General features: G+C 43.4%; 2 protein-coding genes across 2 annotated transcripts in view; one reads left to right on the top strand and one right to left on the bottom strand.

The window, feature by feature from the left end:
• Positions 1–18760, bottom strand: part of atpv0e2 (ATPase H+ transporting V0 subunit e2) — a 553405-nt gene extending 534645 nt beyond the window's left edge. Inside the window, exons 1-3 of the mRNA XM_068053104.1 lie at positions 18579–18760; positions 12644–12691; positions 11602–11721 (exon numbers count right to left, since the gene is read on the bottom strand). Of these exons, the coding sequence (XP_067909205.1) occupies positions 11628–11721; positions 12644–12691; positions 18579–18682 (246 nt within the window). The 5' untranslated portion in view covers positions 18683–18760 and the 3' untranslated portion in view covers positions 11602–11627. The remainder of the gene's footprint in view (positions 1–11601; positions 11722–12643; positions 12692–18578) is intronic.
• Positions 18761–22186: 3426 nt separating this feature from the next.
• pyroxd2 (pyridine nucleotide-disulphide oxidoreductase domain 2) overlaps positions 22187–23248 on the top strand; it is a 45511-nt gene continuing 44449 nt past the window's right edge. Inside the window, exon 1 of the mRNA XM_068053103.1 lies at positions 22187–22375. Coding sequence (XP_067909204.1) covers positions 22249–22375 — 127 coding nt within the window. The 5' untranslated portion in view covers positions 22187–22248. The remainder of the gene's footprint in view (positions 22376–23248) is intronic.

A 23248-nucleotide genomic window follows, 5' to 3' on the forward strand; every position in this document is an offset into this window, starting at 1 on the left:
CTCATAAGACAACCCCTTCATCCCAGGAATCAGTCTAGCGAACCATCTCTGAACTGCTTCAAATGCAAGTATGTCCATCCTTAAGTAAGGAGACCAAAACTATACGCAGTACTCTAGATGCAGTCTCACCAATGCCCTGGATAGTTATAGCAAGACTTCCTCACTTTTATACTCTATTCCCCTTGCAATGAATGCCATAATTACATTTGTCTTCCTAATTACAAAATCCAGACTTGGGCTGATAAGTGGCAAGTAACATTCATACCACACAAGTGCCGGGCAATGACCATCCCCAATGAGGGAATCTAACCATCTCCCCATGACATTCAATGGCATTACCATCGCTGAATCCTCCACTATCAACATCCTGGGAGTTACCATTGACCAGATACTGAACTGGAGGAGCCATATAAATACCGTGGCTACAAGAGTAGGTCAGGAGGCTAGGAATCCTGCGGCGAGTAACTCACCTCCTGATTCCCCAAAGCCTGTCCACCATCTACAAGGCACAAGTCAGGAGTGTAATGGAATACTCTCCACTTGCCTGGATGGGTGCAGTTCCAACAACATTCAAGAAGCTCGACACTGTCCAGGACAAAGCAGCCCGCTTGATTGGCGCCCCATTCACAAACATACACTCACTCCGCCAACGACGCACAGTGACAGCAGTGTGTACCATCTAAAAGATGTACTTCAGCAATGCACCAAAGCTCCTTCAACAGCATCTTCCAAACCCATGACCCCCACCACCTAGAAGGCCAAGGGCAGCAGATGCATGGGAACACCATCACCTGCAAGTTCCCCTCCAAGCCACACACCATCCTGACTTGGAACTATATTACCGTTCCTTCACTGTCGCTGGGTCAAAATCCTGGAACCCCCTTCCTAACAGCACTGTGGGTGTACCTACACCACATGGACTGCAGCAGTTCAAGACGGCAGCTCACCACCACCTTCTCAAGACGGTATAGCAGGGCATTTAGAAAAATTCAAGGTAATCAGGCAGAGTCAAGACAGTTTTGTGAAAGGGAAATCATGTTTAACCAATTTTTTTTGGAGTTCTTTGAGGGAGTTACATGTGCTGTGGATAAAGGAGAACCGGTGGATGTATTGTACTTAGTTTTCCAGAAGGCATTTGATAAGGTGCCACATCAAAGGTTATTGCATAAAATAAAAGCTCATGGTGTAGGGGACAACATATTGGCATGGATAGAAGATTGGCTAACTAACAGGAAACAGAGAGTAGGCATAAAAGGGTCATTTTCTGGTTGGCAAGATGTAATGAGTGGTGTGCCACAGGGATCTGTGCTGGGGCCTCAACTTTTTACAATTTATATAAATGACTTAGATGAAGGGACCGAAGGTATGGTTGCTAAATTTGCTGATGACACAAAGATAGGTAGGAAAGTAACTCGAGAAGAGGACATAAGGGGGTTACAAAGGGATATAGATAGGTTAAATGAGTGGACAAAGACCTGGCAAATGGAGTTTAATGTGGGAAAGTGGGAAATTGTCCACTTTAGCAGGAAGATTAAAAAAGCATATTATCTAAATGGTGAGAGATTGCAGAGCTCTGAGATGCAGAGGGATCTGGGTGTCCTAGTGCATGAATCACAAAAGGTTAGTATGCAGGTACAGCACGTAATTAGGAAAGCTAATAGAATGTTATCGTTTATCTCCTGGAGAATTGAATACAAAAGTAGGGAGGTTATGCTTTCACTGTACAGGGCATTGGTGAGACCACATCTGGAGTACTGGTCTTATTTAAGGAAGGATGAAAATGCTTTGGAGGCAGAACAGAGAAGGTTTACTAGACTGATACCTGGAATGGGCAGGCTGTCTTTCAAGGATAGAATGGACAGGCTAAGCTAGTATCCGCTGGAATTTAGAAGAGCAAGAGGTGACTTGATTGAAATATACAAGATCCTGAGGGGTCTTGACAGGGTGGATGTGGAAAGGATGTTTCCCCTTGTGGGAGAATCTAGAACTCCGGGTCACTGTTTAAAAATAAGGGGTCACTCATTTAAGACCGAGATGAGGAGAAATATTTTCTCGGAGGATCGTGAGTCTTTGGAATTCTCTTCCTCAAAAGGCAGTGGAAGCAGAGTCTTTGAATATTTTTAAGGCAGAGGTAGATAGATTCTTGATAAGCAAGGGATAGGAGGTTATCGGGGGTAGGTGGAAGTGTGGAGTAATCAGTTCAACCATGAACTTATTGAATGGCAGAGCAGGCTCGAAGGGCCGAGTGGCCTACTCCTGCTCCTAATTCGTATGCTCAAGGGCAATTAGGGATGGACAATAACTGCTGGCCTAGCCAGTGATGCCCACATCCCATGAACCAATGAAAAAAATTACTTGCTGTATCTGCATGCTAACTTTTTGTGATTCATGTACAAGGACACCCAGATCCCTCTGTACCACAGAATTCTGCAGTCTCTCTCCACGTGAATAATATTCTCCTTTTCTATCCTTCCTGCTAAAGTGGACAATCTTACATTTTCACACATCGTACTCCATCTGCCAAAATTTTTGCCCACTTATTTAGCAGACACAGCGTCCTCCTCACAACTTGCTTTCCTGCCCATTTTTGTACTGTTTGCAAATTTGGCTACAATACACTCGGTCCCTTCATCCAAGTCATGTGGAACTCACTACCACAAAGAGTAGTTAAGGCAATAGAAGAATAAGTTGATGGGGTCAGAAGGAAGTGAGTGGGGACCATAAAAGCTGGAATGATCAGTTTGGTTGAATGGCCTCATTCTGGGCTGTAAATTCTATGTAAAAAGAGGTGAGAGATTTCTGGGATGCTACATGCAAGACTTTCAATATATCATAAACACATTTCTCCCTTCATTACATTCCATTTGTATATTACAGAATAAAACACTCAATATCTGTAACATAATCTTGTATCTGGACACATTTTCTCGACACTTCCCCCTATGTTCTTATTTACATAGAATATTCAGCACATAAACAGGCCATTCAGCCCATCTAGTCTGTGCTGGCATTTATACTCTACGAGTCTCCTCTCATTCCATCTGCCTCATCTCAGCCTTTCAGCATATCTTTCTAATCCCTTTACTCATCCTGAAGGGTCTATACAGAGTAGATAGTGAGGACCTGTTCCCACTTGTGCTAGGATTGAGAATGAGAGGGCACAGATTTAAAGTAATTGGTAAAAGAAGCATAAAAGTGACGAGGAAAAACTTTTTTCACGCAGCGTTTGGTTAAGGTCTGGAATGCACTGCCTGAGTGTGTGGTGGAGGCAGGTTCAATTGAAGCAATCAAAAGGGAATTAGACAGTAATCTGAAAAGGAAGAATGCGCAGGGTTACAGGGAGAAGGTGGGGGAATGGCACTAAGTGAATTGCTCATTTGGAGAGCCACTGCAGACATGATGGGCCGAATGGCGTCCTTTTGCACTGTAATAATTCTGTGAATTCTCTCATGTACTCGTCTAGTTTCTTTTGGAAGCATCCAAGCTATATGCTTCAACTACTTCCAGTATTGTGCTTTTTGGCTCAGATGACTAGTGCATGGTGCTTCTAAGCTCAATGTTGAAGGTTCAATCCCTGCACTGGTCAATGCTGCTGCTTTGTTTGAAAGGTAATTACTACATTTCTGACTTGTAGTTCCAACTTTGCTCCTATAATTTTACGTAGTAGCATGGCTGAGTGGTCTAAAGTGCTGGATTAAGGTTCCACTCTCTGCAGTGGCCTGGGTTCATATTTCACTACTGTCAGAATTTAAGACCACATCTGGAGTTAGTCGTTGGGTAGCACAGAACTTGAGTATTGCTGAAAACAGAGGCATTTTGTCGAAGCTTTTCATCTTGCACTCATCAGGACCATTCACAAGAATACCAATGTAAGGGAAGCAAAAAATTAATACTACATGAGAAGAGAGTGCTGATTGGTTGGCAAGTGGACTCTGATTGATAGAGGCGTTGCCGTGGAGGATGCATCAGTTTATGGTGACTGACAGTTAACTGCCAAGCTTAGTTTGAAATTTAAACCAGGCAGCTTGACTCTGATTGGTTGGCAAGTGGATCAATCAGCACTCTCTTCTCATAGTATAAATTTGTTGCTTCCCTTACATTGGTATTCTTGCAAATTGTCCTGATGAGTGCAGACGAAAAGCTTCGACAAAATGTCTCTGTTTTCAGCAATACCGGACTACTGTCTTCAGTTCTGGGCACCACACCTCAGGAAGGATACACTGGCCTTGGAGGGAATAATGCAGTTAGGAGTAATTTATCGCATAAAAGGAGGCCATTTGGCCCATTGAGTCCATGTCAGCTCTCCACACAGCAATCCAGTCTGTACCACTCCCCCGCTTGATCCCTGCAAGTTCATTTCCTTCAATTTCCTCTTAAATCATTGATTGTCTCTGCTTCCACCACTCTTGTGGGCAGCGAGTTCCAGGTCTTTATTCACTCACTGCATAAAAGAGTTCTTCCTCATATTCCCCTGCATCTCTTGCTCAAAGCCTTCAATCTGTGTCCCCTACTCCTTGCACCGTCAGTTAATGGGAACAGTTTTTCCTTGTCTAACTTATCTAAGCCTGTCATAATCTTGTAGACCTCTATTAAATCTCTCATCAATCTCTTTTGCTCCAGGGAGAACAACCCCAGCTTTTCCACTTAACCTTGTAGCTAAAACCCCCCATCCCTGGAACTATTCTGGTAAATCTCTTCTGCATCCTCTCAAGGACCCTCACATCCTTCTCAAAGTGTGGTGACCAGAACTGGACGCAATACTCTAGTTGGGCCTAACCAGAGCTTTATAAAGGTTCGGCATAACTTCCCTGCTTTTGTACTCTATACCTCTACTTATGAAGCCCAAGATCCCTTATGCTTTACTAACCACTCTCTCAATAGGTCCTGCCACCTTCAAAGTTCAATGCACATGCGCCCCCGGATCCCTCTGTTCCTGCATACCCTTTAGAACTGTGCCATTAAGTCTATATTGCCTTATCCTATCCCTTCTGCCATAATGCATCACCTCACACTTATCTGTATTAAATTCCATCAGCCACTTGTCTGTCCATTCTGCTAGCCTATCTATGTCCTGTTGCAGGCAGCTCGTATCATCCTCACTGTCTGCCTCACCTTCAAGTTTGGCATCATCAGTAAATTTTGAAATTCTACTCTGTATTCCAAGATCCAAGTAGTATATATACAGTAAAAGTACTGACCATTGGGAGATTTACCAGAATGCTACCTGGACTAAATTATGAGAAGAGATAAAACAAATAACAGGGCTGTATTCCCTGGAATTTAGAAGGTTAAGGGGCAATTTGATTTAAGTTTTCAAGCTATTAAAGGGGAATTGATAGGGTCGATAGAGAGAAACTCTTTCCACTGGTGGGTGAGTATTGAACTAGGAGGTATAGTCTAAAAATTGGAGCCAGACACTTCAGGAGTGGAATTAGGAAACATGTCTACAAGCAAAGAGTGGCAGAAGTTTGGTACTCTCTTCCGCATTGTTAGATTTAAAATCTGAGATTGATCGACTTTTGTTAACTAACAGTATTAAGGGATATGAAGCCAAGGAGAGAATATGGAGTTAGGTCACAGATCAGACATGATCTCATTGAATGACGGAGTGGGCTCAAAGGGCTGAATGGCCTCCTCGTACCATTCTCTGAGTAAAGAAATTCTCCTCATTTCCCTATTGGATTATTTTATATTTATGGCCCTAGTTTTGGATTCTCCCACAAATGGAAATATTTTCTCTAAATCTACCCTGTCCAACCCATTCATAATTTTAAAAAGACCTCCATCGTGTTATCTCCATGTCTTCCCATTTCTAAAGAAAAAGCCCCAATCTGTTCAACCTTTCCCAATAGCTATAATCTCTCAGATCTGGTGCCATCCTCGAAATTGTTTTTTGCAATTTCTCCTAGGCATCTGTCTCTTTTTTATAGTGTGGAGATCAGAGATGTGCACAATATTCATCAGTCTGTGGTAATATCAATGGCTGGACTCTGACCAGTGGATACTTTCTAATTATACATCCCGTCAGTCAACTCCTTCCCCTTCACTGTACATTCATCCCCATGTAGTAGAATGTAGGAATGAGGTAGACTTCTCTCCCTAATGCTCCTCACAGGACAAATCAATTTGAACTGCAGAATCCATGCAGAATCATACACTATACACCTTTCAGTAATTGCCTCTCTTAACATGGACACTTTTTAGCTCTGCACTATCGAAACTGCAAAAAAAAAATCAATTTTACTTTGAAAAAGAAATAGCTGCACATTACCAGGGAATTAGCACCTGGCAAGAGAAAGGCAGAGAGAGAGATAAAAAGAGATACAGAGACATAACTTGTGCTTGAAATTCTGCTATCTTTTGTGTCAATTTGGCCAATTTACTCTGAAAAAACCAGTGCAACCTAGTAAAATCTACTCCACTGTGTGCATCTGTTTATATGTAACCGCCATACACAGAGTAAACATACTGATACATTTACTCAGAGATCCCTGCACAAAGTAGTTCCAAGAAGCTTTCACAGATACAAGATGAAAAACTACTTTTGGATTGTTGTGGGGGAGGGGTGGAATTTAAAAAAAAGGGCAATTTCACTTCATCCATCTAGAAAATTCAACAACATTCCAACAGCCCATCCAGCTGTTTCTGAAAACCACTCCAGGACTGTTGGGAGCCCCTACCCATTCCAAATTCTCCAGTCCCTAGTTTGCATGCCACCCTTTTGGGACCCTCTTGTCCTTCTGGAGTAAGCTCAGGATTAACTGCTGAAACCCACTGACCATCACCATGAATTTTAAAAGGCTCCCTCAGTCACTTCTCCTCAAGGCTGAACACCAAAACCCCATCCCCAAGCTTCAGTGGTCTTTTCTCACTATTCAACGTCCCAAAAGGTAGAAATCGGTCTTGCAGATCCTCGACACACAAGCTCCCAGGTTTCAGCACAATAAAAGCACTGCAAACTACAGGGGGCGGGAGCGTGAAACATAGATTCCAAAAGTTCTCCCTTCTGGTTAACAAACTGAAAGAACCTGGAAGGAGATGGCAGGGGAAGGGTTGGGAAACTTAGACCAAACACAGAAGAGAAGGGTTAAAAGTGGTCGTGCCATTTGGAATATTTCCTTCGGTTAAGGGTAATTCCACTGATGTGGAGGCAAAAGAAACCAGAGTCTGATGAAGCTTGCCTGCAAGGCCTCACACAGCCCCACTATGGCAAATTGTTGGCAGCCACACTCGGCTTTTTCAGAGCCACCGGCATAGTTCAACATACTGTTGTCAACACTGTCAATAAATAACACCCCATCCTCCCCCACAATTTCTAAACCTTTTCCTCCTGCAGCCAGTTACTTGTGCACAGCTAGGGCTGCACCAACACTGGATATCTCCACAGCACCCAACATAAAGAAATATGAGCAACAGTGGGCCAGACGGTCCCTCGAGCCTCTTCTGCCATTCAATAGGGCAATGGCAGATCTTCCACCTCAATTCCACTTTCCCACACCATCCCGCGATTCATTTGTAGACTAAGTAAGGAGTGTCTTGTCACTGGGTAGCATAGACTATTCAAAATGGGCCCAATGATGCCCTTGTAGGGAACTCCCCAGCGGGGACCACATGAGAGCCATCAGCAGTGGCTATCTTGACTATTTTTTGCCCCTTCTCTAGTCATGGGCACAGAGACCAATTACAGTCATCATGACTGAGATTAACTAAAATTAAAGCAGACCAGGGATGAAACCTCAGATGTTTGGTTTGCATGACTCTCACTGTCGAGAAGAACCCGGGGCAGAGAGAGGAGCAGAATATTTTCCACCTGTAGTACTGCCTCCCTTGCACTAAGCGGCAGTGTTATTCCCCAAGAGCTATTAGCACCACAGCACCATCAGCTGGCAGAAACAGTACAGCAGGAAAAGCATTTCCCAGTTTAATGTGGGGAAATATTGACTAAATAGGTCTGCGAAATACAATTTTAAAAAAACCCACACCAAACTGACTGCACATTTAAATAAGAGCAATAATAATTAGTGCGGGGTCATAGAAGTAGCCATACAAAAGAAAAACATTCTGCTCTTTCTGACAAATGGTTGTGTAGCACTGAGCAATACAATCAAAAGATGCCAAGTTTGATGCCCATTCACCTGGGAGTCTGTTCCTTTCACTTAGGATAGTGCTCGGACATGTGCAACTGGCCTCAATGCCTGCAAGATTGGGAAATGCGGGTGGGGGTTGGTAAAAATAGCAAAAGTCCCAAACTGCTGGAAAATGTACTGCAAGGGCAAGATGGGGCTTAGCTGTGATGCTCTCCACAGTCAAATAGTAATAAGGCTTAGAAATTGGGGTTGGCAACGTTGGTGGAAGAATGCTGAATGTGCGTCTTGTCCTTTAGTTTAGCAGAAGGGTGAATCAATTTCAAATAAATGGGTTTCAAAAGACATGGAGACAGCAGTTGTAATGGGGGGGAGGGGGGGGGGGGGGAAATGGGGAGGAAAAGGTCACCCATTTAAGAGAACACTCCCTTCCTTTGACCATATTTCTGTTATATTTGCATTCCCTTCCCATGTTCAAAATTCACTGCATTGGTTTCCTCTTCATTGTAAAAAGTGCTTAAAACATCTTCCTGCACGTGAACACCAGATAAATTCAAAATGCTGCTGGAGAATAAAGCTGTGCGATGCTGCTTTTGCTGTTTATATCGTACCTGCTCACATTCCTGTATAGAGGGACATAGAAAGGTAACAAACTACAGACCTCTCTCTCTTTCCCAAGGTTTTCCCTCCCACCAGAACAAGTAACAAAGCCCTAACTATTTCCACAAAAACGTCTCACAGATCCTGCCTTTACCAATGGCTTAGTGGTTTACAGGTGGCCATAAAGCTGGATGGACAAACTTAGAAATAGTCGCTCAGGTAACTCTTTGCCGGAAATGATTTGGGTGTTGCCTGCTACGTTCCACAGCGGGAAATGCCTCTGTTTTCACATGTCGAGGGCTGTTCAGGGAAGGAAAAAAAAAGCTTTGTGCTTTCCAAAAAAACTAATCCGAAAGCAGTTAAAGGCTGCAATCTATTCTCAAGGAAAGAGGAGGGTTACCAATTTAAATTTAATTCTTACGGTTAATGATGTGATCTGAACCCCTCGATTAGATTCCAGCCTGTAACTCACTGCCGGGTATCTGTTATTCCTATATATAAACCACCCGAACCCCTCGATTAGATTCCTGTCTGTAACTCACTCCCGGGTATCTGTTATTCTATATATAACCCCCCCCCCCCCCCACGAACCCCTCGATTAGATTCCAGTCTGTAACTCACTCCCGGGTATCTGTTATTCTATATATAAACCACCCGAACCCCTCGATTAGATTCCTGTCTGTAACTCACTCCCGGGTATCTGTTATTCTATATATAACCCCCCCCCCCCCCCCACCACGAACCCCTCGATTAGATTCCAGTCTGTAACTCACTCCCGGGTATCTGTTATTCTATATATAACCCCCCCCCCCCCCCCCCCCCCCCCACGAACCCCTCGATTAGATTCCAGTCTGTAACTCACTCCCAGGTATCTGTTATTCTATATATAACCCCCCCCCCCCACCCACCACGAACCCCTCGATTAGATTCCAGTCTGTAACTCACTCCCGGGTATCTGTTATTCTATATATAACCCCACCACCCCCCCACGAACCCCTCGATTAGATTCCAGTCTGTAACTCACTCCTGGGTATCTGCTATTCTATATATAAACCTCCCAAACCCCTGATTACGTTCCAGCCTGTAGCTCACTCCATTACTCTGTACATTGCCTCGGCTTGAAACATGAAAAGTGCAGTTTTGCAAGCCAATACATATGTAAAAATACTTTTGAAAACTGAGCCACAGTATGACGAGAGGTGTCCGAGCTGCTGCCAGCTCTTTGGGATCCTCTGGTTTATCTCAGTCACTCTGATAAAAATGACAAGCTGCACTTGTTGAAACCCAAGAGAAACATTAATGTTGTTCTACTGCTTGAAGTCTCCCTTTTGACTAGCAGGGAAGATGAAACGCATCAATGGTGGAGCTAAAGTTTTATTTGATACTATACAGGGCTTGGCAGAGAAGAGGAGAGGGGGATCTCCAGGAGAGGAACACAGACAGGAAACCAGTTTCATTTTTAATCCCATTCAAATTAAAAAAGGAGAGAACACGAGTAAGGTCAGTGATCAGAAGAGGCCATTTGATTTATCCAAGTTCAGCCCACTTGTACAATACCTCTTCTATTAGTGCATCTCACTGTATTTTGAATAATACCAACACAGTTCCTTCTATTACAACTGATTCATTACCCAGATCGAAAGGTTTTGAATAAAGGAAGGTTTTCCATTCTCTCCTAAATTCACTACTTGTGCCCTAAAGCCCTTATTTTCTTGGATTATATTGATAATCTGGGTTATTTTGCACACTGAATCGCACCTTGAAGTGCAGTGTCCAGTAAACAGGTTGTTCCGAGTCCTGTCTTATCAAACCTCAGGAAGGGTATATTGGCAGCACAGATTTACCAGAATGACACTGACTCTTAAAGGGTTAAATTGTGAGGACAGGCTGCATAAACTTGCCTCGTATTCAGATGATTGTGTGGTGATCTAATCGGGGCGTTTAAAATTATTTGATAGGGTAGAGAGGGAAAAACTATTTCCTCTGGTGGGGGGAAATCCAGAACTGGGAAAATCATGTTAAGGTTGGAACCAGCAGTGATGTCAGGAAGCACGTTTCACACAAAGGGTAGTGGAAATCTGGAAGCGGATGCTGGGTCAATTGAAACTTTCAAGATTGACATCGATAGATTTTTTGTTGAGCAAGGGCATCAAAGGCATAACAAACAAGGATAGGTAAATGGATTCGAGGTACAGGTCAGCCACGATCTAAATGAATCATGAAAACAGGCTTCAGGGGCTGAATGGCCTCCTCCTGTTCCTATAATGATCCCAACTCTATGTCCTCCATACTTTGGGACTGTCCTTTCTAATGCAAGGACAGCATGGCTTTGCCCCATCAGGTAATCAAGATTAAGGCCCACTTGGCAAGGTGACATTCGGCAGCCCTGGTGTTGCTCAGAGTGGCACTCCTTCAATTGCAACAACTTACATTTATGTAGCAATTTTAACAGAACAAAGAATCTCAAGGCTTCTCACTGGAGCATTTTCAAACAAAATTTAGCACTGAGCCACATAAGGAGATATTAGAACAGGTGATCAAAAGGTTGGTCAAAAAGGTAGGTTTTAGGGAGTGTTTTAAAGGAAGAGACAGACAGACAGAGACAGAGGTGCATGAGGACAAATTTCCTTCATTACGGGTGCACAGCTAATTTGGATGGATTCAACCAACTCCTAACTTTTGATTCACGTGTAAATCTGCGGATGGGGCGGGGGGGGTGGTGGTGGGCAGATGGGGTGGGGGGCGGGGTGGGAGACCCTGGCTGATCGCCTGCGCCTTAGCCTTGGGACACTGAAGCCAAACGTAGAACAGCTGGTGGGACCAGCTAGCTCAGTGCACAGAGTCTAATCTGGAGAGAGCACTAATACCAGCTTCCTTTCCCCCCTGAACCCCTTCAGCTGAGCTTCTTGCACTGTACCATGGCTGGGTCCAACACGGTTCTCCCTATTCCCAGAAATAGCGGAGATACCAGATAGTTTCGTTCTTGAGCTGCGGGCCAAAGAGAGGGTTCATTTGAGCCAGGATGGCGATGAGCCAGCTAAAAGGAAAGAAAGAAATTAGAGTTTAATCCAAAGTGACTTCACAGGAGGATTAACTAATACCAACTCTCTTAGCTACCCAGTTCTGGTAACAAAAGGTGATCTTGAATGAACCCAAGTTCTAATACCTTGACTAGTTAGGCTAGGTTATTTTGTTTTTGTTACAATATATTAAATGTCACCAAATTCATTCAAATCAGGTTCAGCCAGCTGCGATAGTTTATTCTTTAACTCAAGGGGTTAAATCAGTAGCACAAAAAATAAAATCCATACTGCAGTTATAGTGCCACTTTAGTGACTATGTAAAGGTGCTAGGTTGTGCCCTAGACATGGAGTGTAACCCAACAGTCAGGGTGCAACTGGGAGCCCGGGCTCAAGCTGGACTAAAGCCGAGCAGGGAGAGACTTTGTGCAACCCAGCTCCAAGAGGCTCAGTTTCCTGTCATTAGCCAACTTGCTATCCATACTTCAACTTATCCCCGGACTCCACATGCTCTGACCCTAGTCATGCATCAACTTTGTGGTACTTTATTGAAGGCCTTTTGAAAATCCAGGTATATTACATCTACTCTCTTATTTCTATAAATTCAATAAGGTTGGGCAAGTACAATCTTTCCCTTTTGAAATTCATGCTAACTATTCTTCATTATACTTTCACTTCCTAGGTGTTTTTTTTTTTATTACCTCTTGGAGTAAAGATTCCCCTAACTTTCCATCACTAACCTTAAGCTACTTGGTCTACAGTTCCTTGGGCTCATTCCTATATCTAAAATGGAGACAGGACATCATTAGCTGTCCGCCAGTCCTCTGGTATTATAAAAATTCATTAGGAAAAGGAATAATTATATAAAATAGTGCCTCTGCTATTGACTCCTAAGCTTCTTTTAGTATGCGTGGGTGCAATCCATAACATGATACTCACAACAAGTAACAGCAAACAGCCGTGGTCACGATCATGGTTATTATCACACTGCAAAATAAACAGAAGGCTGGAATTAAAAATGAATATTTTTTCACAACACAGCATAACAGGTAACATATTAGGGAAACTGGGGCACTCAACCCCACTTCTGTCCCCTCAGCTGTAGGTCAAGGAGTAGCGGGGTGGGGATGGAGGTGAGGTGTAATATACATAAGAAGAATTTTTTCTTCATTAAATTCATTCTTCAGCTGTGGACATTCCCATCTCTAATCTCCTCTAGTCCCACAAACCTCCCAGATATCTGTGCTCATCTAATTCTGGACTTTTAAGCATTGCCGATTTTGATCGGTCCACCATTGGCGGCCTTGCCTTCAGCTGCCTAGGCCCCAAGCTCTGGAATTCTCTCCCTAAACCTCTCCGTCTCTCTACCTCGCTTTCCTCCTTTAAGACACTCCTTAAAACCTACCTCTTTGACCAAGCTTTCAGCCATTTGCTCTAATATTGCTTTATAAACGCTCCTGCGGAGCACGTTGAGATGTTTTATTATGTTAAAGGCACTATAAAAAAAACATAAGCAAGTGTAATATTGTGGGCATTGCGGACAAGGTCAGCATTTATTGCCCATCTCTAGCTTCCCCTCGAGAAGGTATTAATGCGCTTTCTTCTTGAACTGTTGCAGTCTGTGTGGCGTAGGTACACCCACAGTGCTGTTAGGGTGGGAGTTCCAGGATTTTGACCCAGCAACAATGAAGGCCCAGTGATATACTCCCAAGTCAGGATGGTGTGTAACTTGGAAGTGATGGAACTGTTGCCCTTATCCTTCTAGGTGATGGAGGTTGTGGGTTTGGGAGGTGGTATAGTCCAAAAATCTCTCTCCAAGTTAAAATCCATAAAAGTTGGCATAAGTATTTTAACAGCAAGATTTCTCAGGGAAGTGAGGATGATAATAGGATGTTTTATTGAGTTAAAAAAAAATCAGGCTGCATAGTTCAAACAACCAAATCCTGAACCATTACATAAAAGTTTACAGCACAGAAACAGGCCATTCAGCCCAACTGGTCTGTGCCAGTATTTATGTCCCACAGGAGCCTCCTCCCACTCTGGTTCATCTAAACTTATCAACATAATCTTCTATTCCTTTCCCTTTCATGTGGTTAACTAGTTTCCTCTTAAAAGCATCTATACTATTCACCTCAACTACTCCCTGTGGTAGCGAGTTCCACATTCTAACCACTCTCCAGGTAAAGATGTTTCTCCTGAATTCCCTACTGGATTTATTAGCGACTATCTTGCATTTATAGTCACTTGGTAGTACAGAACTTGAGTATTGCTGAAAAAAAAAGGACATGCTGTCAAAGCTTTTCATCTTGCACTCATCAGGACAGATGCAAGAATGCCAAATTTCAAAGGGAGCACCAATTTATACTGCATGAGAGAAGGGTGTTGATTGGTTGGCAAGTCGACTGATGGCGTTGCTATGGAGAACGCTTGGTCCAAGCGCAGACTGGGTGACCGCTTTGCGGAACATCTCCGCTCAGTCCGCAAGCAGGACCCTGAGCTTCCGGTTGCTTGCCATTTCAACACTCCCCCCTGCTCTCATCTCTGTCCTGGGATGGCTGCAGTGTTCCAGTGAACATCAACGCAAGCTCGAGGAACAGCATCTCATTTACCGATTAGGCACACTACAGCCTGCCGGACTGAACATTGAGTTCAATCATTTCAGAGCATGACAGCCCCCCAATTTACTTTCATTTTTAGTTATTTTTTCTTCCATTCTTTTTTACATTTTTTACAATCCTTTTTTTTGCATTTATTTCATTTCATCTTAGTTTGTTCAGTTTGCTTACCCACTGTTTTTTTTTCAGGTTTGCACTTGCTGCTGTTCAATATTCAGTGTATTCACACCTAATCTGTACTAATGCTTTGTCTTTCAACACACCATTAACATATTGTTTGCCTTTGCTCCATGACCTTTTGGTCAGCTATGTGGCCTGGTCCAATATAGACCTCCTTTGTTATCTCTTGCCCCACCCCCACCTCACTTGCTTATAACCTGTGACTTTTCTAATATTTGTCAGTTCCAAAGAAGGGTCACTGACCTGAAACGTTAACTCTGCTTCTCTTTCCACAGATGCTGCCAGACCTGCTGAGTGGTTCCAGCACTTCTTGTTTTTATTTCAGATTTCCAGCATCCGCAGTATTTTGATTTTATTCTAGAATAGTCTGCTCCCTGGTTGGTTCCATAGCATATAAGGGCCTGTTTCAGTGCTGTATCTCTCTATGTCTCTATGACTCTTTTTTGGAGAAATACAATCTCTAATACATTCAATGAACTCTCCCTCAAGGCTACCTTTGCCAACTTGATTAATCCAGTCTATATGCATATTAAAATCACCCATGATTATTGCCGTACCTTTCTTACAAACCACCAGTATTTCCTGGTTTATACTGTGCCCCACTGCGGAACTTCTGTTTGGGGACATATAAATTATTCCCACCAGGAACTTCTTTCCCTTGTGATTTCTTCTTTTTACCTAGACTGATTCTACGTCTTGATCTCCAGTGCTTATATCGTTTCTCACTACAGCACTGATCTCTTCCTTTACGAACAAATCCACACCACCTCCTTTTCCTTCCTGCCTATCCTTCTGAAATACTGAGTACCCTTGGATATTCAATTCCCAAACCTGGTTTCCCTGCAACCACGTCTCAGTAATCTTAACTAAATCATACCCATTCGTCTCTATTTGCTCTGTTAACTCATTAATTTTATTCCGAATGCTTCGTGCATTCAGATACAAAGCCTTTAAGTTTGTTCTATTATCAAATTTCCTTACTCTTGTACGATTCATTGGTGCAATATGATGTTCACACATTCTGTCCCTTCCTTTTATTTTCTGGTAACAATGAGCATCATCACTAACCTGCACTCCTACCTTTTCCTTTAACTTTGACTTCCTAATTTTCCACGCAACTGAACCCTCCCCCAACTAGTTAGTTTAAAGCCCTATCTACAGCCCTAGTTATGCGATTCGTCAGGACTCTGGTCCCAGCATGATTCAGGTGGAGCCCTTCCCCAGTACTGGTGCCAATGCCCCATGAATTCGAACCCATTTCTCCCAAACCAATCTTTCAGCCACACATTTATCTCTTTAATCTTATTGACCCTGTGCCAATTAGCTCGTGGCTCAGGTAGTAATCTGGAGATTATTACCTTTTTGGCTCTGCTTTTTGATTTAGCCCCTAACTATTCATATTCCCTCAGCAGAACCTCTAACCTCATTCTACCTATATAGGACTGAACATTTATCAGTCATCTTTGATGTTGTCTGAAGCATATTTCGAGCAGGTGAGGACAGAATTTGGCTTGGTGTATAATGCTTACTCTTTCTAAATAGCCTTTCTGATGTTAGATTACATTACCTTACAGCTAGGGGCCACAAAGACTAATAAACCAATAGTCAATAATAAATCCAATAAATTCAGGAGAAACCTCCTTACCCAGAGAGAAGTTGGAATGTGGAACTTGCTAAACACCAGCACAAACCATTTCGGCTGAATGGCCTGTTCCCATGCTGTGCATTCTATGTAATTTCCTGCATCAAAGCTCCCACCTCTGCCTTCTATTTATTCGTATTCGTAATATCCACCCTAGAGGGGTCTGGGTGGTACAGCAGATTATCCATTTGCATTCTATCGCCAAGACAAGGGTTTAAAAACAGCCCAACTTATTAGGTAAGAAAGCCTCCTCTCTGTCTGGTGGCTGTAAGTGAGCTTGGTGTAGTCTCAGCCCCAGCCCGAGCAGGCATGGTCCTACAGAAAAAAAAGCCCTCATTCAAGCATGACATTAGTGCCTTCACTTCGAGGCCAGTGTGAATGGGAAGGGAAAAAGTGCAAATATCAGCCAGTAGGAGTTGCAAAGGGTAGTAGGATCAATATTGAATATTAACACTCAGTGCCTGAAGTGGATATTCCTCAGCATTAACAGTCCTCACCTTCAGAAGAATAAGATTTGCCTAATAAGAACACCGTATAATCTGACACAGCTGTTCAAATGCTGGTCAGTTCTAATGGTACGATTATTTCTTAAAGTGGCCATTTCCAGTGCCATTTAATCTCCAGAATCCAGACACACGTCTCTTGCTCTTACTGAGAAAGACAGTCAGGTAACTATCTACTGTTTGTTACAGCTCCCTTCAATACACAGTAAACTGCGTGAAATGTTGGAACACTACCCAGCTGCAGAGTTATTCAAAAGAGAGATTGCACTGATTCAGTAGCTTATGTCAGCCGTACCATCGTGTTTCAATTTAAATAAAATGTATCTTCAGTAGGACAAGTATATCTGAGGCAGGGATTATGTAAAGGACCATTATAGTGCTGTCTGGAATGGACCAAGAGGCCACCCTGTGGTCCTTTAGCATCAACTGAATGATTTCACAATTTGAGACTGAACTGGAGAACTTTGACATCACGGGTCTATACTCAAACATTTACTGCATGTATTGATTGGTATCTCAGTAGAAAGGTGTTTAATCAGTCCAATAACATGCAAATAAATTAATGACTAGCACCTCAAAATCTCCAATACAGCCAAAACTCAACCAAACATCCATTCAGGATTGGATGGTCCCTTCAATCACTGGAATATTAAAAAGGGTCACTAACCACAAGCAGCACAGTCTGAGTAGAAGCTTGTGGGTTTAAGACCCACTCCAGGACTTCAGCACATAAATCAAGGCTGACACTCCAGTGCAGTACTGAGGGAGTGCAGCACTATCTGGTCTGTCTTTCAGGTGAGCTGTTAACTGATTCCCTATCTGCCCTCTCTGGTAAGCTCAAAAGATCCCATGGCAACTATTTCAAAGAAGAGCAGGGGATTTAGTCCCAGTGACCTGGCCAATATTTTATTCCTCAAACAACATCACACACAAAAAAAAAAAAAAAAAAAAAATCGCAGGGCTATTTGGAAAGGCAAGGGAGTGAGAGCTGCACTTGCAGAGAGCTGGCAAGAATACAACAAACTGAATGGCCTCCTTCTGTGCTGTAACCATTTTAACGATTGTATGAACAGATTATCCAATCATATCATATTGCTATTTGTGGGAGCTTGCTGTGTGCAAATGAGCTGCCGCATTTCCCACATTACAACAGTGACTACACTTCAAAAGAACTTCAGTGGTTGTAATAAAAGCAAAATACTGCAGATGCTGGAAATCTGAAATAACAAGAAATGCTGGAAATACTCAGCAGGTCTGGCAGCATCTGTGGAGAGAGAAGCAGAGTTAACGTTTCAGGTCACTGACCTTTCAAAGGGTCAATGACCTGAAACGTCAACTCTGTTTCATTGGTTGTAAAGCATCTTGGGACATCTTGAGGTCATGAAAGGCGCTATAAAAATGAACGTCTTTCTTTAAAACAACTTGCACTTAATATAATATTAACATAATAAAACGTCCCAAGGTGTCTCACGGGAATGTCAACAAACACAATTTGACACCGAGCCACATAAGAAGCCATTAGGACAGGTGACTTAGTCAAAGAGGTAGGTTTTAGAGGGTGCCTTAAAGGAAAGGGAGGGGAGGGGAGGGGAGGGGGGAAGGAAGAGAGGGGGAAATTACAAGAAAAATAATAGCTATTCGGGCACAAACAATAAAAAATACATTTAAAATGAAAACCAGGGCTGATTAATTCAAAAGCAGCATTACAATATAATAGCATCTTCCTTTTAAATTTGGAGATCTATAGGTGGCCCCCATAATACAAAGAAAAATTGAGGGGGATAAAGAAAAGACACGTTAACCTTTCGGCCACAAGCTTATAATAAATCTAAAGGTATTACGCTATGGACTTGTTTGGGTCTGATGACAAACCCCTAGGATTCTCCTGCATCAAAACCTTCGCCATCAGTTAGAAACACTGTGTGGACACATACCCTCTGTTTGGACCCTTAGGAACAAACCAAGGCAGAGCAAAGCCAACGAGCCCCCAGAAGACAGTAAAGCAGACGAGAGGAATGGTCACCGAATGACTGGTCATCTTGACCTTGTACAAAAGCCAAGCTCTGTCCCTGGGATCTTCCCAACCGCTGACTATCTCCTTCTCTACCAGCTGAATCCACCAATCACACCCTTCATCACAACTCCGCCCACTCTCAGTCCTTATTGGCCAGTGGTGACACAATTGTTTTCCAATTGGTCGGCTGCACCGTCCATCATTACCAACTCTTAATCTCGCACTGTGATTGGCTCTTCATTTACCTTGTTTTTTTCCTCCTCAGTTTATTTTTCCCCTTATCCTTAGTTCCTGGGATTCCCCAATCAATTCATTTAAATCCTGTTCCTTTATCAAAGTTTATTGTAAAAATGTTTTCAATTGCAGCAGAGATCACAGTTCGTCTTGTCGCCCTTCTGAGGGTGTCCATTGGTTGGTCGTACGTCAGAGGGGGGGGGGGGGGGGAGGGGAGGGGAGGGGGGGGGGCAGGCTTCCATCAACTGGCCGGTTTGTGATTGGTTTGTTGCTTCACGGCCAGTGGGTTTCGGTTGGTTGAAACAAGTGTCAGTCATTAGAAGGCCGGCAGGCGCGACTTCAGCTTGTTTGCAATGTTGTAACATCGATATCGATTGGATACCAGCAAACTACAACTTTACACCTTGTGCAAGGAATTCATTCACAAATTACAATCTGGGACAAAAATAGCATTCATCTTTGATCGGTCAAAAATATATACTTTTAACAAGTAAGATGACTTACTTATTAGTATATTTAAAGGGAATTGGATAAATAAATGAAACGAAAAATTACAAGGGAAAGAGCAGGAGAGTGAATTATAGAAATAAAAACAATAAGTGCTGGAAATACTCAGCAGGTCTGGCAGCATCTGTGGAGAAACAGAATTAAATCTGCCATCTCTCTGCATGAGTAACTCAGCTTGCCCCACTCCTCTACCCTTTCCCCACAGCCCTGCAATTTTTTTTCTCTTCATTTCCCTTTTGAATGCCACAATTGGATCTGCCTCCACCTCATTCTCAGGCAGCATATTCCAGATCCTAACTGCATAAAAAAAAAGGATAGAGCAGGGTACTTTCCAAATGGGAAGAGGTTAAGTATAGTGAATGTCCAAAGAGATTTGGGGGTTCAGGTGCATAGATCTTTAAAATGCCACGAGCAAGTGCAGAAAATAATCAAAAAGGCTAATGGAATGCTAGCCTTTATATCTAGAGGATTGGAGTATAAAGACACAGAGGTTATGCTGCAGCTGTACAAAACCCTGGTTAGACTCCACTTAGAGTACTGTGAGCAGTTCTGGGTACCACACCTTAGGAAGGATATATTGGCCTTGGAGGCAGTGCAACGTAGGTTTGCAAGAATGATACCTGGACTACAGGGGTTAAGTTACGAGGAGAGATTACACAAATTAGGCCTGTTTTCGCTAGAATTTAGAAGGTTAAGGGGTGATCTGATCGAAGTCATCAAGATATTAACAGGAAAAGACAGGCTAGATAAAGATAAACTATTTCCACTGGTTGGAGATTCAAAAACTAGGGGCCATAGTCTAAAAATTAGGACCAGACCGTTCAGGAGAGATGTTAGGAAGCACTTCTTCACGCAAAGGGTGGTAGAGGTTTGGAACTCTCTCTCCCACAAACAGCAGTTGAAGCTAGAACAGTTGTTAATTTTATATCTGAGATAGATAGATTTTTGTTAAGCAAAGATATTAAGGGATATGGGCCAAAGGCAGGTATATGGAGTTAGGCCACGGATCAGCCATGACCTCATTGAATGGCGGGACAAGCTCGAGGGGCTGAATACCCTACTCCTGTTCCTATCTTCTATTGTTCCTATAAAAAGAGGTTTTCTGCATGTTGCCATTGGTTCTTTTGCCATTCACCTTAAATCAGTATCCTCTGGTTCTCGACCCTTCCACCAATGGGAACAGTTTCTCTCTATCAGCTGTCTTGACTCCTCATGATTTCAAACACTGGTGGATTTAATCTAATTTTGATAGCTCTACCAAAGAGTCAGCACAGACACAATGGTCTGAATAGCCTCCTTCCTAGTAGCAGGGATTAACAGGCCCTTCAGCCCACCAAGTCTATGCCAACCAATAACCACCCATTTATACTAATCCTACATTAATCCCATATTCCCTACCACCTACCTACACTAGGGGCAATTTACAATGTTCAATTTACCTATCAACCTGCAAGTCTTTGGCTGTGGGAGGAAACTGGAGCACCCAGCAGAAACCCACACAGTTACAGGATGAACTTGCAAACTCTGCACAGGCAGTCCCCAGAACTGAACCTGGGTCACTGGAGCTGTGAGGCTGCGGTGCTAACCACAACGCCACTGTGCCGCCCATGCTGAGAGACTAGAGAAGCTGGGATTGTTTCCCTTAGAGCAGAGAAGGTTGAGGGGAAAGTTGATAGAGGTGTTCAAAATTATAGAGCTTTTGCTAAGAGTACATAGGGAGAAACCGTTTGCACTGGCAGGAGGGTCAATAACATAATTGGCAAAAAAGAGGGGAGATAACTGGAAATATTTTTACTTAGCAAATTTTTCAAAATCTGCAGTGCACTGCATTAAAGGGTGGCGGAAGCAGATTCAGTAGTAACTTTCAAAAGGGAGTTGGTTATATATTAAAAAAACATTTACAGAACTACTGGAAGGAGCAGGGGAATGGGACTAATCGGATAGCTCTTTAAAAGAGCTGGTACACACACACTGGGCCAAGTAGCCTCCTCTGTGCTGTAGACTCTACCTACAGATGCAATATGAATTCTAACATCCAGAGTAAGGTACAAAGAACTGCTCGATGGTGACAATGAGCTGAAATAATTTTTAAAGCTACAACAACTTATATTTGGATAGCACTTTTAATGTAACAAAATATCTCAAGGCACTTCACAGGAGCATCATAAAACAACATATGACACAAAGCCACTTAAGGAGATATTAGGTCAGATGAGCAAAAGTTTGGTTAAAGAGGCAGATTTTAAGGAGTGTTTTAAAGGAGGAAAGTGAGGTGGAGAGATGTAGGGAGGATATTCCAGAGCTTGGGGCCTAGGCAACTGAAGGCGCAGCCGCCAGTGGTGGAGCGATTAAAATCAGGGATGCTCAAGAGGCCAGAACTAGAGAAACGCAGATATCTCGGAGAGTTGTGGGGCTGGAGGAGATTACAGAGATAGGGAGGGGCGAGGACATGGAGGGACTTACCAAGACGTTGCTTGATCGGGAGCCAATGTGGGCCAGCGAGCACAGGGGTGATTGGGGAAAGGGACTTAGTGCCAGTTAAGACACTGGCAGCAAGAGTTTTGGAATGTCCTCAAAAAAAGTTTCACTTTCTCCTTCACACCTAAGATTCGTGAAATTAGCAGTTCCCAGTTCTGGATATTTAAGTTGCTGTTCAGAGACCCATTGGGGAGAGCAGACTGTGTGATTCGAGAGGTGGGGGTGACCCAATTCGAGTTGGCAAAAAAAACTGCCGAAGGGGTGTCGCCTAGTTCTGCTCTGCCCCTGGGAGGAGCCACCGTGTTTTTGCCTTTTGCACTCTGGTTGCGGAGAAACTTGATCTTGGCTCTTCTGAAAAAAGCGAACTGATTATGGCGGTCACTTCACTCCGATGTCGGATTTGCAAAGTCCTTTTGAACAGTCCGATCAGCAGGTGCTGGAGTTCAGTGACATCGCCAGCGCTCCGACCTCAGTATGACGCCGTTATTATAGGAGCAGGTAACCTGCAAAAGTTGCTAAAAACTCGTCAAACTTTTATCTGAAGGGGCGCAAGTGGATGACAACTTCAAGGCAGAGTTAATTGAATTTAAAGCAAGTGGGCTTTCAGCAGTAATATAACGATTTATTTATTTTATTTTATTCAGAGATACAGCACTGAAACAGGCCCTTCGGCCCACCGAGTCTGTGCTGACCAAGAACCACCCATTTATACTAACCCTACAGTAATCCCATGTTCCTTACCACCTACCTACACTAGGGGCAATTTACAATGGCCAATTTACCTATCACCTGCAAGTCTTTGGCTGTGGGAGGAAACCAGAGCACCTGACGAAAACCCACGCGGTCACAGGAAGAGCTTGCAAACTCCGCACAGGCAGTTACCAGAATCGAACCCGGGTCCCTGGAGCTGTGGTGCTAACCACTGCGCCACTGTGCCGCCCCATTTATGTTTGTTGTCACAGTGAAAACAGCATCAGACCAGTCCCACAACAGTTGTATTATTTTAAAAATATTGTATGTAACGTGTGCTCACCATTTTTTGTTGTTTTGGAAGATTATTGTGATTAATCTAAAGTGGTTATTGTCTCTCAGTTATACATGGTATTATTGCACATGAAATGCACTGAATATCCTTGGAATCAATGTTAGCTATTGCATTTATAGGGAGTCTTTGCTCCCCCCGCACCCACCCCCCACTTCCAATGTCCCTCTCACCGCCTCCCTCTCAGCCCCTCACCCCTCCCTCTCACCCTCTCCCCCCACCCCTCCCTCTCCCCCTGCCCCTCTTCCTCCTCTCCCCCGCCCCTCTTCATCCTCTCCCCTTTCCCCTCTCTTCAATTCCTCCCTCCCCTTCCTCCGTCTCCTTCACTC

The sequence above is a fragment of the Heterodontus francisci genome, chromosome 20 (genome assembly GCF_036365525.1).
Source record: "Heterodontus francisci isolate sHetFra1 chromosome 20, sHetFra1.hap1, whole genome shotgun sequence".
NCBI classification, from domain to species: domain Eukaryota; kingdom Metazoa; phylum Chordata; class Chondrichthyes; order Heterodontiformes; family Heterodontidae; genus Heterodontus; species Heterodontus francisci.